This window comes from Crotalus tigris, unplaced genomic scaffold (assembly GCF_016545835.1).
Source record: "Crotalus tigris isolate CLP2741 ecotype Arizona unplaced genomic scaffold, ASM1654583v1 scf7180000018158.62676, whole genome shotgun sequence".
Taxonomy (NCBI): domain Eukaryota; kingdom Metazoa; phylum Chordata; class Lepidosauria; order Squamata; family Viperidae; genus Crotalus; species Crotalus tigris.
In genome coordinates, this window is record NW_024096853.1 from 1359 (window position 1) to 19280 (window position 17922).

Genomic DNA, 17922 nt, shown 5'->3' on the forward strand with positions numbered 1-17922 from the left:
TGTTAGGTTCATCAGGAGCTTGTTTGATCTCCCACTAGGCGCCAAAAAATGTGTTCCAGTTGATGTCAGGGTGGTCAAAGTCCCCCATGACTATTTTACTGTGCTTTCTCCATGCCTTAGCTACTAAAAAGTTCATCTATTTCCTCTGTTTGGTTGGGTGGCCTATAGTATAAACCTAGGCCAGGGGTAGACAACCTTGACTCTTTTATGACTGGTGGAGTTCAACTCCCAGAATTCCTGAGCCAGCATGGCTCAGCTTGGAAACATCTCCCTTTTCTCTCAGCGTGGCTGGCTCAGGAATTCTGGGAGTTGAGGTCCATGAGTCATAAAAGAGCCAAGGTTGCCTACCCCTGCCCTATGCCATTAGAATGAGTCCCAAAGAGGGAGGACAAGGAAGGCATTGGGTGCCAAAATGGGACAGGACCCTCCAGTTGTGAAGCCTCAGGTGCTCCCAAATGGCTCCCCACGTGTGCTTGGGGAGGACTGCTGACCTTCTGGTCCTCAAAGGTAGGCTTGAGGGAAAGCAGAGCAAGGGGGCCTATGAGCAGGAGGGGAGTCCTGTCCCTTCCCCTCCCTGGATCTTCCCACCCTCCTCCCAAACCAGTTTTGACTTCGGACCTGAAGTAGCCGGGATGGTTGATCCAGAGGCAGGGGAGGTGTCAATCTGGGGAGGGGAAGAGAAGAAGGGAGGACCCTCCTGGGGGGGAGAGAGGAAAGAGGAGGAGGAAGAGGAAGGAAGAAGGAATTCCAGGATTTTTCCTACAATGTTTATTCTTTTACAGCAAAGCGAAGGGAAGGGATTCGGATGAAGAGTAATGAAGATGAAGCTGCTGTGGATTTAAAGCCAGGAGAGATTTGGGTGTCTGGACTGACAGGCAGGTCCAGAGTCCCTGGGGTCAGTCTAGATGGTCTCCACCGCTCCCTCACAAGAAAGAGGCCTTCAAAGGAAAGCCAGTGGGGTCTCAGCAGGAAAAGCTCCAGGCTGCCATTCTCCTCCTCCCCCCAATCTAAAATCTTGACCCTCCATTTTTCAGAGGTTGCAAAAGAGAGACAGAAATTCATCAGCTAATGGAAAAAAGCCCCTTCCTTTCCCACAAGGAAGCAGGAAGGATGGCAGGATTAATTCATGAGTGCTGTAGAAAAAAAGAGATGGGGAGAAAGTTAGAAAATAAAGTGAAGCCAGTGTAAATAGCTTATTATTCCTCTCTTTCAGCCACCCCCCTCACACAGGCCCACATTGCAGGGGGGTGGTTAATGGGTAGGAACAAAGTGAGGGAGTGTCCCCCCCTTTTTCAGTGTGAAAAAGGATGCAAAGGACCAGAAATTCATCTCCAGAGGCTTATGGAATTTACCCCAATTGACTTAACTGGGGGATTAATCAAAAAAGGAGCCCCCCCCCCCGCAGACGTTTCATATTAACAAAGAAGATGGGGCCAGGATGGGAGTGGTAGCAAAGCTGGGTGTGGCTTTGCCAGAAATTGTGTGAAATGTCACAAGGAGACTTCCTTTCTCCTTTGCAATTTCCCAAAACCTGGAAATCTCCTGGGCCAGATTTTAGTGTTTATGTGTGTGTGTTTGTTTTTGATTGCACTGTTTTCAGGTCTCTGTAATGAAAAGCTGCCCAAAATTTCAAAAATTTGTGCTATCCATAGCTAGGACGTTTTGTTCAGGCACATTTTTTTTTTTTTTTAAAGGAACAATTAAGGAATGTTAAAGAAACATCTATAACTTGGGGAGAAACTCACCTGCAGGAGGCTGGATGGGAATTGCTGAAAGGAGAAAAAGATCCAATCAGGACCCTTCATAGGCTGGAGCACTCAGGGTGTCTCCCTCCCCATCAATAGCCCATAATAGGTTGCAGGATGCTCACTTATACAGTAGACTCTCAGAGAACAGAATTTCCCAAGCAAATCTCCAAGGGGGCCTCCTTGCCATATGCTAAGCTTGCTGAGAGGCCTCCCCTGGATGGTCCCCTCCCCACAATCTCTCATCCAGCCCCCAGACTCACCTTTCTTGCTCTTCAGGTAGAGGGAGAGCCCCATGGCAAAGAAGATCACCCCGATCACGGCTGCCACGATCCCCGTCCAGAGTTTGCTCCTGGCTGAGTTGGATGATCGGGGCTCTGAGGAAGGCGAAGGAGCCTCACTGAGCAAGAGGATCAGGGCCATCTTCCCCCACCCAAGAGGGTCCATCCCAGCTCCCCCTTCTCAGGGCAGGAGGAGGTCCCCAGAGGGGGAGGGGCTCACCCCACTGGACGGTGATGGGGGCCTCCAGGCTGGCGTGCCCCACCTGGCATGTGTAGACGTCTCCCCGCTGGGGCTGGGTCTCCAGCATCACCTGGAGCTGGTAGGTCCAGTCTCCATTCTGGAGCTCCTCCCCAAAGGCCACTCCCTCCTCCTCCAGCCGCCCAGTCTTCAGCCACTGGACCTCGATCTCCACGGGGTAGAAGCCTCTCGCGATGCAGAGGAGGATGGTGTTAGGGGAAGTGGGATCCAGCTTGGTGGGGGAGATGGAAACAGGGGGCTTGGCTGGAGGAGAGGAAGGGGGGGAGGGACAAGGGAGACATAGGAGGGGCCAGAACAGGAGACCAAGTGGGTTAGTTCAGGCCAAGAGCCCTTTTCAGTCCTGAAAATAGTATTTGTTTTATTTCCAAAGCAAATTGCAGCAAGAAATTAAATGGGATCCTGAAAGATGGAAAAACATAAATCGTTCCTGGTTGGGATCAGTTTCCATCATGAAATTGCACAAGTCCAACAGAAATAAATACTGGAAATGCCCCGGAACAGAAGGAAGGGAGACAGAAAGAGACCCAGAAGACGGGGAAGACACACAGCATGTTTTGGAGAATTGCAGGGATCCCATTCAAAAGAAAACCACATTTTTTAAAAAATAGGTAGAATACCGGAACATTTATTTATTTATTAAATTTGTTTGCCACCATCTCCTGATAAAATGACTCTAGGCAGCTTAGAGCAGGGCTTTTCAACTGGTGGTATGTGTACCACCTGTGGTACATGAGCATATGGCAGATGGTATGCTGCCCTGCCCAGCCAAGTGTAGTGGGAAAGGGAACGAGCCAGCGCAGGCAAGGACTTACTGTGAGAGAGTCCTCTGGAGCTGCAGAGTGGCTGGGGCGAGGCAAAGGCCCCAGGCTCACTTCTGGCTCACCCCCTCCCCCAGGAGAAAGGAGGAGGAGGGCATGGAGACAGGAGAGGCTATAAAAGAAGGCAGTTTTGGCCGGGAGAAGGAGAGAGAGAAAAAAAAGCAGCCTTGGGAGGAGGAGGAGTCAGCTCTCGCTGCATAGAATGGAAAGAAGGAGGAGGGTGGGATGAGACGACAGGAGATCAAGCAGGCCTGTCACAAGTGGATCTACAACTTCTTTGGCAGCCACCTGTGCTGGCAGCAACCAAGAGGCAAGGGAGGTAGGGAGGAGGGGTGCTCTCCATGAGGAATGAAGAAAGGCAGCAATGAAGAAAGGCAGCACTGGCTGGAGGTGAGGCAAGGAGGGAGATGGAGAGTGGAAGGATTCTTTTGTGCTTTTGTGACTTTGAAGTTCTGGCATTTGTGCAATGGGGGCTTTGTGTTCTTAAGGAGTGTTTGGCAATTTCTATTTGGCTGATGGCTAATGTCTCAGCTTCTATTGCTCTGCTATTGTTAGCTGTAAGTTTTGATGCAAGGGATTTTGAAGTATTTTTCTCCTGAACGGATTTTGCCTGTAGCATTCCTTTACTTACGAATGGAGCCATTTGGGGAGTCTACCTTAGCCAGCAGCCATACTTACTACATTTTTTTTTCTTCCTTAAGTGCACAATGGGCTCCTTAACTTTCCTTTCTAGCCAGTAGCTGATTCTTAAAGGGGAATGCGCCTTTTTAAGCTAGTTCCCTCAATGGCTTGTCTTTTCTGTCTCTGGAGGCTTTTCCTTGTTCAATGAATCTATGGAAGAAGGGAAATGGGGGGGGGGGTCCAAAGTCTTCCTTCAGAAGGAGATGGGAATGAGAAAGAGGGAGGCAGGGAAGGAGGGAGGGAGGGAGGCAGGAAAGGAAGAAAGTCCCGCCTTAGCACTTGGCCACCAGCAGCCCTGCCATTGACTTTGCTTGTCAAAAGGTTGCAGAAGGGGATCACATGACCCTGGGACACTGTGACCATCATAAATATGAAATCCGTTGCCAAGCATCCAAATATAAATCACACGACCCTGGGCATGCTGCAATGGTCATAAGTGTGAAAAATGGTCATAAGTCATTTCAGTGCAATTGCAACTTTGAACAGGTTTTTTTTTTGGTCATCAAGTGTTTGACACCTTGCTAGGTGGTACTCGAATATTGCCATATATCCTAAAAGTGGTACAGTCGGTGAAAAGGTTGAAAAGCCCTGGCTTACAGCATTAGAACATTAAAGTCCTAACAGATAAATATTTCTATAACAATCAAAATGGAATTCCCAGTCAAGATAAAATTATAGTTAAAAGATGGGGAGGAACAGGAGGTGTGAGGGGGGAGGGGGGATTGCCTCTGAATTCAACAACTACCTCCAGTGATTTTGAGCCAGATTTCGCCTAATCTGTACTTGAACCTTTGGTTTTTTCTGCCCAGGTTCCCCCTCCCCCACCCTCTCCCTGCAGCTTCAGGCCTCCCTCCCAGCCCCGTTTCCTCTGGGGAGGGAGGTGGGGAGGGGTCCGACTCTCCTGCCTGGGTGGGGGGGGAGGGAGGTGTCTAGGACAACTCAGCCAACTCAATGCAGCACAAAAGTTACACAATATGGAAGAAATGGAGAAAGAGAATCAGGAAAGGAAGGAGGCCGAGGGAGGAGGAAAATGAAATGTGAAAGACAAAAATTAAAAAAAAAACATTTTAAAAATTATTTTAAATAATTGAACAAAATTGTTGAATTGTCCTGCAGTGAGTTGTCCCATTCCGGACAGGGAGGGGGGAAAGGATCTGGGGGGGATCTTGGGGAAAGGGAAGGTGGGGGCAGCTGGTGGCTGAGGAGATCAGGCAGATACCAGGATCACAGAAGAGCCTTGGAAGGGATCCCTCTTGATCTTCAGCAAATGGCATAACTCTTGGGTGGATTAATGGGGGGGGATGAGTGAGCCCCCCCCAGAGGGTCCTTCTTAGATCCACTCCAGATCAGAGAACTTTTGCTAGCAACGTTTCTCTCCGTTTAGGGATTCTCTGATGAACAGCTCATTATATAAAGTTTAAGAACCTGCAATTTTTAAAGGTTTGGTTATTTGTAATTTAATCCTGGGATCTGGTCGGGATTTTTTTATGAACAGTTAATTATCCTCCTAGGTTTGCAGGGAAGAATTTAGTAGTAAAAATGAATTCCCGACTGAATATACAGAGAACAAAATCTGTGTCGGTTCCCCTTAAATATTCCATAATTTCTGGAAGGAGCAGATGCCCAGCTGGTAAAATGCCTTTTTCTCTTGGGATCTTTTGTTTTTTCTCTCGTGGAAGAAAGATCTTATTGAATTCTTTGGTAGCGTGTTATTTTTGGAGACCCTGGCAACAACAAATGGCAACAACTGCAGATGAAACACTGGTTTTGCACCATGAAACGTTATCAGTTGATAGAAATAAATAAGGTTTTTTAATATAAACAAATAAAACTAGACCAACAAATGTAGGCAATTTGCCAGGAATCTGGAATAGGGAACTAAACAATCTGAGCCTTCAGGGCTGAACGAATGCCTGAAATTCAGTTTTAATGTTTGTGGTTTTTTTGTTAATCTTTGCCCCCAAATGGGGAACCTTCCCAGATACGAAGAGGGAAGCGATTCGGCTGCAGGTGAAGCAGAGTCTCTGACCAAAAAGGGGGCTTCAAGGGGGGCTTTTCTCCCAGACCCCCAACATTGGATGAACAACTGAATCTGAATAAAGGATAAAAAGAACTGAAAGATGGACAGGGCCCAGCAGACGAAAGAGCCTTCCCTGATTCCCTTTTCCAGACCTTTGGAAGTTCACTTTTTATCCTAAAATCCCAAAGGCCCCAGAGGTGAAGGGAGCCCCTCCCCCACTCCTGGCCTCCCGGACAGGGGGGGAAAGGGGGCTCTGGGGCTTTGCTTGGGGGTCACAGGGGAGGAGGAGGCAGCCGTGGGGCTGGTCAGCCTCCTGAAGCCCCCCCCTTTTATGGAATTTTTATCACTGGATTTTAATCATTCCTGCCTTTTAAATATTAAATTCTACAGATTATTTTGGTGGCTTTATATTTTATGTGTACACCATGTAAAGTCCCTCTGTGGGAGAGAGAGAGAGAGAGGGAGAGACGGTTTTAAAAGTTGATAAGTAAATCAATAAATATTATTTAATCAAAATATTATATTGAAATATTATATAGCATATAGTGTAGATTACTATTGAAATATATCTATATACTGGGCAAAAGAGAGAGCTTGCTGGATTCCTCCCCCCCCCTTAGAAAAATATAATACTTGGTATAATATTCTGCAAAGAAGTTTTTCTGGGCAGGGGAAACTTTGCACCTTGGGAAGAGAAGGAAAATCGTGGGTCCGATGGGAAGGAGAGGAATCTATTTCTTCTCTTTGGCATGTTTCATGGTCATCGTTGTAGAATTTCAAACTTTTTAACTGTAATTTAATTTTTAACCTTATTTTTTATACACTTTTATTTAGGGGTGATGTTATATCCTACTACGCCATCCAGATCCCTGCTTTGAGGGAGGGGGGCGATTTAGGAGTATCAATAAATACCAATAAATACCAATGAATAAATTGCGTAGATCGGAGAGGACAGAATAAAAAAGGGGCAAATCTTTCTCCGGGAGAGTCCTAAGAAATAAAAGGAAAAGGGGGGAGGGTCCCTGCATTCCCCCCCCCCATGGAACTCCCCCTCCCCCACTCACCTCTCCGGCCAACCATCTGACCGGTCTTGGCTGTCTCGTAGTTGTGTCGGCAGAAGCGATCCACGGAGGCCTTCAGGTACTGCAGGTAGGCCTTATCGCTGTTCCACTGGTCCACATCGGGCTGCCCCAACGGAGTGACGGCCTCGAATTTCCCGAGGTCGCTGTCGAAGTAGTCGATCTCCTGCCGGTCGTAGAAGACCCGGTACAGGAGTCGAACCTGCCGCGTCCCGTTGAAGAAATGGCACTCGCCCTTCTCTTGGAGCAGGAAATGGGCTGCGGGGGGGGGGTGGAGCAGAAAGAAGAAAGCCCTCAGGAGGGACTCCAGGGCCCATCGTTCCCAGCGGCTCCTAGAGGAGGGGCGGAGGGACGGGAAGGCGGAGGGACGGGAGACCTGCCGCGAGGGACTGCCGGAAGGCGCCCCCTGGAGGAGGGATGGGGAACCGTCGGTCTCAGCGGGATTCCCCCTTGGTGGGGGTCTGGAGGGGGGAGGAAAACGAGGGAGGGGGAAAGAGGGACCCCCCTCCATCTCCCGTGCGTGGAAAAAGGCAGGCAGAAGTTCAGCCGGTCCAGGCCTCCGTCCGCCTGCAGGGAACGCTGGATCCCCCCCCAAAGCGGCATGAAATCTGGGGGGAGGGAAGAGACCCCCCCTCTGGGCTGGAGGGGAAATAATATCCAAGCTTCTCCCTCCCTCTCCCTTTTGGAAGCAGAAGGAAAGGGGGGGGTCACAATAAGGATACCCACACCCATGCTCCAGGGCTCTCCCCACCCTTCAACCCCCACATTTCCTTTCCCCCCTCCCCCCATCTTCAGCCCCACAAACTGCCTTTCGGTGCTTTTCGAGGCCTCTTTTCTGTCCCCCTCCCCCCTGCAGCCCCCCAAGACCACCTCAGAGGGAGGGGCTCCAGCCCCCTTCACTAAAGGGGGAGTTTGGAGGAGCAACCCAGAACCCCCCCCATATCCCTCCCAATAGAGGCGGAGAAGGTGAGGGAGGGGAAGATTTTCAGTCTTGGGGGCTGCAGCTTCAGAGGGGTGTCCAGGGGGGGGGGTTGTGGACTTCCTTTTTCACCCCCTCCCATGAATCTGAACCACAGTCCCCCTTTCTCTTTCTGCCTGCAGGGGTGGACTAGATGCCCCTTTAAGCTCCCTTAAGAACCCCCCCCATGAGGAGTCCAGGCTGGGTCAGCAGAGACTTCGGAAAGGCCGAGGGGAGCCCGGGGGGGTCTCTCCTGAGACCCTCCCTCCCCCTGGTCTCGTTTAGCCCAAAGGGGCTTCTCCAAAAGGCAGCTGGACTTTCCTGGTTCTTCCCTTGAAGACGTTTCACTTCTCATCCCAGAAGCTTCTTCAGTTCTGACCGAAGGGTGGAGGGTGGAAGGACGGATATTCCTTGCTGTCAGTTTGAAAGTCGGTCCCTGGTTCTCTGAGGGGCCTTGAGGACCCCCAGGGGTTTATCTGGGCCCTCAGGGTTCCCATGAATTGGGGGGGCAAAGGGGTGGGGAGCCTTCCTGGAGCTGCTGAAAGGACCCCGTTGTGGGCAGGACATGGGGGGGTCCTTTCCCTCCCCTTCTGTTGAGGGGGGCTGCTCAATTTTGATCTAGATGGGTTGCGGATCTGGGGATCCTGGGGAGAAGGGAACCCCCAGATCCCCTAGTTACCCCCAAATTTTCTTTCCCACCAACTTAACTGCCATTGCGTGATTTGAGGATTCAGCCCTCTTTTCTGTCACCCTGAAGCCCCCCAAGATCACCTCAAAGGGCGCATCTCCAGCCCCCCTCAACAAAGAAATCGTTTTGGGGAGCCAATTTAGGGGAGCAATTCAGACCCCCACCCAATCTCCCTCTCAGTTCCCCCTCCCCTCCAGGTCGCGATTCAGCAATGGGGGAATATGGGGTGGGGGGTTCTGATTCTCCTTCCCAAATTCAGAGTCTCCCCCAAGAAGGAATCCACCTCAACTCTCTCCTCCCCTTAAAAAAATGGTGATTCAGAAGAAAAACTGAGGTTGCAAATACACTTTTGCCAAAAAAAAACCACTCTTTTTCTTATACTCTTTGCTGGCCTTTGTGGATTCAGATCTGAAAATGCCTGTTTCCCTCTTTCGCTTTCGCTTTCTGTCTCCTTTCTCTTTCAGTGCAAGACACTTTGGGGCTCAGGCGCTAATTTGGGGTTCGCAAGGTCCCCCTCCCACCCAGCCACGGGGGGGGGGCGGAGAGGGGGTCCAGTTGCCTCTTATCCCATCTCGGCTGCCTTCTCACGACCCTCGCCCACCTCGGCCACAATTAGGGAACGGGGGCTCCCTCTTCGTCCTGCGGGGGAAAATGCGGCGAGGGAGGGAGACCACGCGGAGATCGAGGCACTTGCAGTCTCCCGCCTCTCTTGCCTTCGACCTCTTTCCCTACTTCAGGGGTCCCAGCCCCTTTCTCCCCCCCCCTCAGGAGCACTGACGGCCCCTCCCAGCCCCTCTCCGAGCCCCCTCCTTACCGGGCGTCTCCTTCCCCTCTTCGCTTCCGGGGATCCGGGCCAGCGCCCCCACCAGCAACAGAAGAGGGACCCCAACGGAGCCCATGGACGCCGCCCCACCAGCCCCCCCAGAGAGCGGGGAGAGAGACGCGGAGGCTCCCAGCCCCAGAGGCGGAATCGGGGGGTCTGGCTTGGGGGGAGGAGGCGGTTTCCTCCAACTTCGTAATTGGGAGGGCCCAATGGGAAAAGCGGAAGGACCAATGGGAATTCTCCCTTCTGCATCGTCATCGGTCTTCGGGCAGAGCCTCCCTTGAGTCATCCACAAGAGGAGAGTGAGAGAAGCGGAGAAAGTTGGAGGGGGGGGGGGAATCCCTTCAGTCTGGGTGGGGGGGCTGCATTTTAGGGTGGCGTTTCATGCCAGCTCCGGAGAGGAGAGGAAGCGGCACTCGCACGTCCCCTGGTACAGGAAATGGGCTGCGGGGAGGAGGAGGAGGAGGGTCAGGAGGGACTCCAGGGCCCATGGTTCCCAGCCTCTCCTAGAAGAGGGACACAGGCTTGTCAGAGGAGGGGAGGGAAACCTGCCGCAAGAGGCTACCGGAAGGCGCCCCCTGGAGGAGGGATGGGGAACTGTCGGTCCCAGCGGGATTCCCTCCTAGTGGGGGTCGGGAGGGGGGAGGAAAAGGAGGGAGGGGAGGAGCTTAGTGAGGGTGGAAAAAGGCAGGCAGAAGTTCAGCTGGTCCAGTACTCGGCCTAACTGTCTGCAGGGAACGTTGGATCCCGATGGGGCCACTTTGCCCCCCAAATTGGCAGGAAATATGGGGGGAGAGAAGAGACCCCCTCTGGGCTGGAAGGGAAAATAATACCCATGCTTCTCTCTCTCTCCCTTTCAGGGGCATAAGGGGCGGGGGTCACAATCAAGATACCCACACCCATGCTCCTGGGCTGTCACCACCCTTCAAGCCCCCCCTTCCCTTTTCCTCTCCCCCCCCTCGCCCCCATTTTCAGCCCCACAAGCTGCCTTTGGGTGATTTTCGACGCCTCTTTCCTATCCCCTCCCCAAAAGACCCCCCTGCAGTCCCCAAGACCCTCTCAAAAGGAGGGGCTCCAGCCCCCTTCACTAAAGGGACAATTTTGGGGAGCCAATTTAGGGGAGCAATTCAGAGCCCCCCCAATATCCTTCTCCCTCAGTTCCCCCCTCCCCTCCAAGTCCCGATTCAGCAATGGGGGAATATGGGGTGGGGGGGGGTTCTGGTCTCCTCCCCAAATTCAGAGTCTTCTCCAAGAAGGAAACCAAGCTCAACTCTTCCCTCCCCTTTAAAAAAATGGAGATTCAGAAGAAAAACTGAGGTTGCAAAAACACTTTTGCCAAAAAGCGTCTTTTTTCTTATACTTTTGGTGGCTTCTCTGGATTCAGCTCTGAAAATGCCTCAGTTTCCCTCTTTCGCTTTCGCTTCCCGTCTCCTTCCTCTTTCGTTGCAAGAAAGTTTGGGGGTCAGGCGCTAATTCGGGGTGTGCAAGGTCCCCCTCCCACCCAGCCACGGGGGGGGGGCGAGAGAGGGGTCCAGCTGCCTCTTATCCCACCTTTGTTACCTTCCCGAGACCCCTCTCCGTCCTCCTGAGGGAGGGGGCGGAGACCACGCGGAGATCGAGGCTCCTGCAGGCTCCTGTCTCTCTTGCCCTCCACCCTCTTTCCCCCTACTGGGGTCCCAGCCCCTCTCCTCCCCCCTCTGAGCCCCCTCTTTACCGGGGGTCTCCTTCCCCCCTTCGCTTCCGGGGATCCGGGCCAGCGCCACCGACAGCAGCAGCAGCACCAGGGGGAGCCCAGCGGAGCCCATGGACGCCGCCCCACAAGCGCCCCAGAGAGAGAAGAGACAGAGACGCGGAGGCTCCCAGCCCCAGAGGCGGAATCGGGGGGTCTGGATTGGGGGGGGAGGAGGGGGCGTTTCCCTCGAACTTCGGAACTGGGAGGGCCCAGAAAAGCGGAGGCACCAATGAGAAATCTCCTTCCTGCAGCGTCATCGGTCTCCGGGCAGAGCCTCCCTTGACTTCGCCCGATGGAGGAGATAGTTCGGCGCAGAGAGAGAAGCGGAGAAAGTTGGGAGGGGGGAAAATCCCTTCAGTCGGGGTGGGGGGAGCTGCCTTTTAGGGGGGCGTTTCAGGCCAGCTCCGGAGGGGAGGGAGGACTTCCTTTTGCGCCCCCCCTCGTGATTCTCAACCAGAGCCTCCTTTTCTCTGGGTGTCTGGAGGGGTGGACTAGATGCCCTTTCGGTTCCCGGAGGGAGCCTAGAGCAAAGTGGAGCCAGAGCTTGAGGGCTCCTCTTGGGCTCACCCGACTCAGTTTGGGGGCAGGAAGCCCCCCCCCCACAGGTCTGGACCATGGGGGGGAATTGCGGACACACACACACACACAGTCCCAAACTCCTCAGGCAACCGATGCCAGATGTTATATCAGATCCCCATCCTCCACAAATCCTGGAGCACCGGGGAAGAACCTAGGATTGGAAAAGGGCTGATGTGGTTCCCATCTTCAAGAAAGAGGGGGGGGAAACAGACCCAGGAAACTGCAGACCAATCAGTTTAACCTCAATATCTGGGAAGATCCTAGAAAAGATAATCAAAAAAGAGATCTGCAAACAACTAGAAGCAAACAAAGTTATAACCGGGAGCCAGCACGGGTGTGTGGAAAACAGATCATGCCAGGCCGATCTCATCTCATTCTTTGATCAAGGGACTGAATCAGTAGACCAGCGAAACGCAGTGGACGTAGTATACTTAGATTTCAGTAAGGCTTTTGACAAAGTAGACCACAACCTGCTCCTTGCTAAACTAGGAAAAGGTGGGATAAACAACATCACCACCAGATGGATCTGTAGCTGGCTGACAAGCCTTACTCAACGAGTAGTCCCCAATGGCGCCACATCCACATGGAGAGAAGTAAGCAGTGGGGCACCACAAGGCTCCGTCTCTTCTCTTCTCTTCTCTTCTCTTCTCTTCTCTTCTCTTCTCTTCTCTTCTCTTCTCTTCTCTTCTCTTCTCCTCTCTTCTCCTCTATTCTATTCCTATTCTCACTTTAAAAGTATTGGCTATAGCTTGCAATGTAATTCTTCCGCTGCAAATGTACCTGCACAAGGAGAAAATTCTGGGCTGCTTGCCAGCAGTTGTGTACTCGAAGCGTTGCCTGTGACAAGCTGTAACTGACCTAACCTGATAGACAAAGAAAACACGTATTCAAACGAAAAAGGAATCTTTTAGCCTGTTAGCCTGAGAAAGTGCCTTAGCTATAAAAGTGAAAAAAAAAAGATAATGTGTGTGCCTTTTCTCCTCTGTCTCGCTGTGCGTGTGACAAGAGATTGAGACGCCCGGCTCTTCTTTGATCAAACCATAAAGCTGTATTCTTTTCAGTAGCCTCGCATTCAGAGTCTCTCGGAGATTTGTGTGGATTCTGAGCTGAAAAGCCTTAGGGAATAAAGGGCTGTGACCAGGGCGGTTGGGGCTTTCATTGTTCTTCATGCCTTTTTATGATTAATTTGATCAGGAGCATCTTAGGCTAAAAATAGTCGATATGTTGGCTAAGGCGTTTGAATTTTTTAATAAAGTGGTAGCAGACCAGTGAAATGCTGTGGATGTGGTAGACTTAGACTTCAGTAAGACCTTTGACAAGGTAGACCACAACCATTCCATTCCATGTTCTGTTCTGTTCCGTTTCATTTTTTTTCCATCTTCTATTCTATTCTATTCTATTCTATTCTATTCTATTCTGTTCTGTTCTGTTCTGTTCTGTTCCATTTTCTATTCCATTTTCTATTTCATTTTCTATTCTATTCTGTTTTGTTCCGTTTCATTCCATTCCCTATTCTGTCTGTTCCGTTCCATTTCGGTCCGTTCCCTATAAACTGACCCCAGGGACTCTGGGCCTGCCTGTCAGTCCAGAAGCCCAAATCTCTTCCGGCTTTGAACCCACAGCAGCTTCATCTCCACTACTCTTCCTCTGAATCCCTTCCCTTCACTGTAAAAGAATAAGATTTAAATGGTAGAAAAACCTGGTGTTCCTCCCTCCCTTCCTTCCTCTTCCGCCTTTTTCTTACCTCTGCAAGAGGACTCTCCCTCCTCCCCTCCCCCTCCCCGGATTGAGGCCTCCCCTGCCTCCATATTGACCAACCGGGCTAGTTTAGATCCGAAGCCAGAGCCGGTTCGGGAGGAGGGTGGGCAGATCCCAGGGAGGGGAAGGGGCAGGACCCCCTCCTCAATCTCTCCAAGCCCTGGCAGAGGGAGGGGACCCCTGGGAGACCCCCAATTCCTTCTTTCCCCGGAGAGCCTCTTCCGTGGCTGGGAAGCTGCTGGAGCTGGAGGTTCTCCTGGCTTCATCCGGGCCTCTTTCTCCAGGATCGGAGCCCGTTTGAGCCCCTCACAAGCCACGGAGGTTCCTGCCCCATTCGCACCCAGCGCCCCCCTCCTTGGGGTCCTGATCCCCTCGGCTTCCTGCCCTCCAGACGAACTCCCTCCCCCCGTCCATCTCCGCCTCCGCCCCCCAAAAAAGGTGCCAGGGCCGGGGAGGGCGGAGAGCAGGGCGGCCTCCCTGGGGATGGAGGGGAGGGGTCCCTCCCGGCAGCCCAGGATCGTCCTCGCTTTGTCTGCCGGTGGGTGAAGTCACAAAGGACTCTGCCCGGAGACCGATGACGCTGCAGAAGGGGGAATTCCCATTGGTTCCGCCCCTTCTTCAGGGCACTTCCAGTGCTGAAGTCCGAGGAAAACGCCTCCCCCGCCCCCACTCCAGATCCCCCCCCCTCCGATTCCGCCTCTGGGGCTGGGGGCGTCCCTGGGCTCTGCTGGGGTCTCCCTGCTGCTGCTGGGGGGAGGGCGCTGGGCGAGATTCCGGGAAGCGAAGGGGAAAAGAAGGGGCTGGGCGGGTGGGGGCAAGGGCTGGGAGGGACCCCCAGTGCTCCTGGGGGGAGGGGGAGAGAAAGGGGCTGGGCGGAGGAGCTGAGGGGCTCGGAGGGACCCTCAGTTCTCCTGGGGTGGGGAGGGGGAGGGAAGAAAGGGGTGGGACCCCAGACGTGACTTTGGGAAAGGGGTCGAGGGCAAGAGAGACTGCGGGAGCCTCCCTCCCTCCCCACATCCCCCCCAGGAAGACGGAGAGAGAGAGAGAGAGACCCCTCCCTTTGATGGTTGTGGCCGAGGTGGGGAGGGGCCGCAGAAAGGCAGAAACAGCGCCTTTGGAGGTTAGGCAGGAATCGGGGGCTGCTCCAGTTCATCTATGCAGGGGAGGCAGTTTTATTTTATTTCTTTTTTATGTCATAGATTATACCTCTTCAATTCCCACGGAGTTCAGTAAAGTGGAAGGAAGGAAGGAAGGAAGGAAGGAAGGAAGGAAGGAAGGAGATGGGAATGAGGAAGGAAGGAAAGGAGATGGAAATCAGAGGAAGGAAGGAAGGAAGGAAGGAAGGAAGGAAGGAAGGAAGGAAGGAAGGAGCGATTCTTGAACCAAAACCGACCTCTTTGCGGTGGGTCAGAAAACCCCACAGCGCTGGGGGCAAAACCTCCCCTCCAGCAGCCCCTTTGCCAGGAAGGGCCCAAAAGGCAGAAGCTTCCCGGACCCTGTGTGTGTGTGTCTGTGTGTGTGTGTGTGAAGGCGCCCAAGGACTCCCCCGTCAGCTGCCTAAGAGACCCCCCTCCAAGTCCTCGCTGGCTGTGGGGCTGCTCCTCCCCTTTTTTCATCCACTGTAGCCCCCCCCCACAGGATCCGGGGGGAGGGCAAAGGGAAGTCCACCCTCCCTCCGGGGCTGTCGTGAAATACCCTCTTGAGCTGCGCCCCCTCCCCCAAGACTGAAGGGATTCCCCCCACACACACACTTTCTCCGCTTCTCTCTCTGCGCCGAACAATCTCCTCCATCGGGTGACATCAAAGGAGACTCTGCCCGGAGACCGATGACGCTCAAGAAGGGAGAAATCCCATTGGTCCTTCCGCTCTTATGGACACTCCCAATTATAAAGTTCGAGGAAAACGTTTCCTCCTCCCCCCCCCATCCAGACCCCCCCCCAATTCCGTCTCTGGGGCTGGGAGCACCTCCGTCTTCCTCCCCCCTCTCTGGGGGGCTTGTGGGGCGGCATCCATAGGCTCCGCTGGGCTCCCCCTGAGGCTAGTGCTGGTGGGGGCGTTGGCCCGGATCCCCGGAAGCGAAGGGGGGAAAGAAACCCCCGGTAAGGAGGGGGCTCGTCGAGGGAGGAGAGGGGCTGGGAGGGGCCGACAGGGCTTCTGAGGGAAGAGGGGGGAGAAAGGGGCTGGGACTCCAGTAGTGGGGAAAGGGGTGGGGGTGTAAGGACCCACCCCACTTTGCATCTTAAGAAGACAGAACTCTTGGAATAATTCTTCCAACAGGAATCCTTTATTAAGAGAAAATGGTTGCAGCTTGGGGTTCAAGCTCTCCCATTCAAGGTTTTAAGGGGTTCCCCAGTAGTCCCACCCAATCAAGCCCCCTTCCAGTGATAGTTTCAAGTATCACAATTCCATCCCCTTTCTTCTTTCTTCCGTCTGGATGGAGGCTTCAGATAACTACATGAAAGGCAATTACCCCCCTTTGTTATGATAAGGTCCTTTGGTGCTAACGCTTTGAAGTTACAATAAACACACACTCAGCATTCAACTATTTGAAGTGTATTGAAGGAAGTGAGGGCCATAAAGCCCCTTTGTTCTCCCCCTTCTTCCCCCCTTATGGCAGAATCCAGAGAAGGCAGAATTGGGAGTTTCTATATTTGATAATTAAAGATGAAATATAATTGGATTCTGACATCCGGCCCCTCTTAAAAATAAGAGAGATCCACCTGAAAGAAAACACAAGTATAAAATTTAGTCAGGCTTGTTAGGATACTCTGTGTGAAACTTCTTCAATAGCTTCGGGCTCTGACATGACGTTTATGGACCCACTCATTTTGTGAGGGAGGGAGGTGTTTCCAGGCAACTAGGTATTGAGTTGCTCCATGATATCTCCTAGAATCAAGGATTTCCTTTATTTCGAAGTGTTGTTCACCCTCCACCATGAGTGGAGGTGGTGGTGGGGGGATTTTTGGCCGTAGATGTGACTGATGCTCTCTTTTCAGCAAGCTGCAATGAAAAATTGGGTGTATTTGCCTGAGATTTTTGGGTAATTCTAATTCTACTGTTACTGGATTTATGATTCTTTTAATTGGAAAAGGTCCTATATATTTTGGTCCAAGTTTTTTACAGGGCTGTAGGGACTTTAGGTATTTTGTAGATAAGTACACCATTTCTCCTATAATGAATGGTGTAGGCTCAACCCTTTTTTTATCGGCTTGTGTTTTGTATGCCTGCCTAGCTTCATCTAGTGCTTTCCTGACTATTGGCCAGATGTTTTGTAATTTCTCCATCCATTCTTTCAGCGAAGGGATCCTTGGTTCGTTTGGGGTTAATTCTGGCATGGGGTTGAAACTTTGACCGGTGGCTATTTGAAAAGGAGTGTAACCTGTGCTGGAGTGGACTGCATTATTGTAGGCAACTTCTGCAAAAGGGAGTAAGTCCGCCCACTCGGTCTGTTGGAAACTAAGAAAACATCTTAAATATTGCTTAAGTACTGAGTTCATTTTTTCAGCCCCCCCATTTCCTTGAGGGTGGTGGCTAGATGTCAGTCCCTGAGTGGTTCCTAAGAGGGATAAAAATTCCTTCCAAAATGCAGACGTAAATTGCACCCCCCTGTCAGAGATGATGCGTTGGGGTGCCCCATGCAATCTGTAAATGTGTTGGATGAAAAGTTTTGCTAAGGCTTTTGCAGTGGGAATCTTTTGGCAAGGGATAAAGTGCACCTGTTTGGAAAACAAGTCCGTGACCGTCCAGACCACAGTATTCCCATTGCTTTCTGGCAATTCCACTATAAAATCCATGGCTATTTCTCTCCAGGGGGCTGAGGGACTTGCCACTGTTTGCAATAGTCCTGGCACTTTCCCTTGCAAACTCTTTGCCGTGGCACATTTTGGACAACTGGCTATATAACTTTCAATGTCCTTTTTCATGGATGGCCACCAAAATTGCCGTTTAATTAAATGTAAAGTTTTTACAAATCCAAAATGCCCTGCTGATTTTGTGTCATGGCAAAGTTGCATGAAAGTTAGTCTTTGAGTTGTTGGTATATATAACTTTTCCCCTACCCAAGGCAATCCGTCTCTCATTGTGCACACGTGTTTGTTTTTCTGGAACCAATCATCTGTTTCCAAACTTTTTCTGAATTCAATCCCAGTTTGGCTGTCCAGTTGTGGTTTTATTTTGGCTTGGGTTCTTGTGGTTACTGGCGCTGCCAGTTGTGACTCTGCCATTATTGGTCTAGAGTCTGTGGTTCGTGCGCTGTTATATTGGGGCATGCGAGATAGTGCATCTGCCAGGAAGTTCTTTCTTTCCTGGTAAATGTTTGAGCTTAAATTGGAATTGGTGAAAATGCTGGGACCAGCGGGCTTGTTTGGGATTGAGTTTCCTGGAAGTTTTCAGGGCTTCTAAATTTTTGTGATCAGTCCACACCTGGAAGGGGATGTTGTTGCCTTCCAGGAACTGTCGCCACGTGAGTAATGCCCAACGTATCCCATAAGCCTCCTTCTCC

General features: G+C 51.9%; 1 protein-coding gene across 1 annotated transcript; it reads right to left on the reverse strand.

The window, feature by feature from the left end:
• Positions 1-753: 753 nt before the first annotated feature.
• On the reverse strand, positions 754-9570 carry LOC120310283 (H-2 class II histocompatibility antigen, E-S beta chain-like). The gene is made up of 6 exons (XM_039348543.1): positions 9344-9570; positions 6869-7141; positions 2247-2528; positions 2009-2122; positions 1746-1769; positions 754-1133 (listed from the first exon to the last, which is right to left on the reverse strand). The coding sequence occupies exons 1-6, from the start codon at positions 9426-9428 to the stop codon at positions 1120-1122; spliced, it is 792 nt and encodes a 263-aa protein (XP_039204477.1). The 5' UTR covers positions 9429-9570; the 3' UTR covers positions 754-1119.
• Positions 9571-17922: the final 8352 nt, after the last annotated feature.

Excerpts from the sequence above, each read along its gene's own strand:
- LOC120310283 (XM_039348543.1), bottom strand. The coding sequence starts at position 9,428 with ATGGGCTCCGTTGGGGTCCCTCTTCTGTTGCTGGTGGGGGCGCTGGCC. Across the intron at positions 2,123-2,246 it reads CCCCATCACCGTCCAGTGGG|AGCCCCGATCATCCAACTCA; the intron begins GTGAGCCCCTCC and ends CGCCTTCCTCAG. Across the intron at positions 1,770-2,008 it reads CTACCTGAAGAGCAAGAAAG|CAATTCCCATCCAGCCTCCT; the intron begins GTGAGTCTGGGG and ends TTCTCCTTTCAG.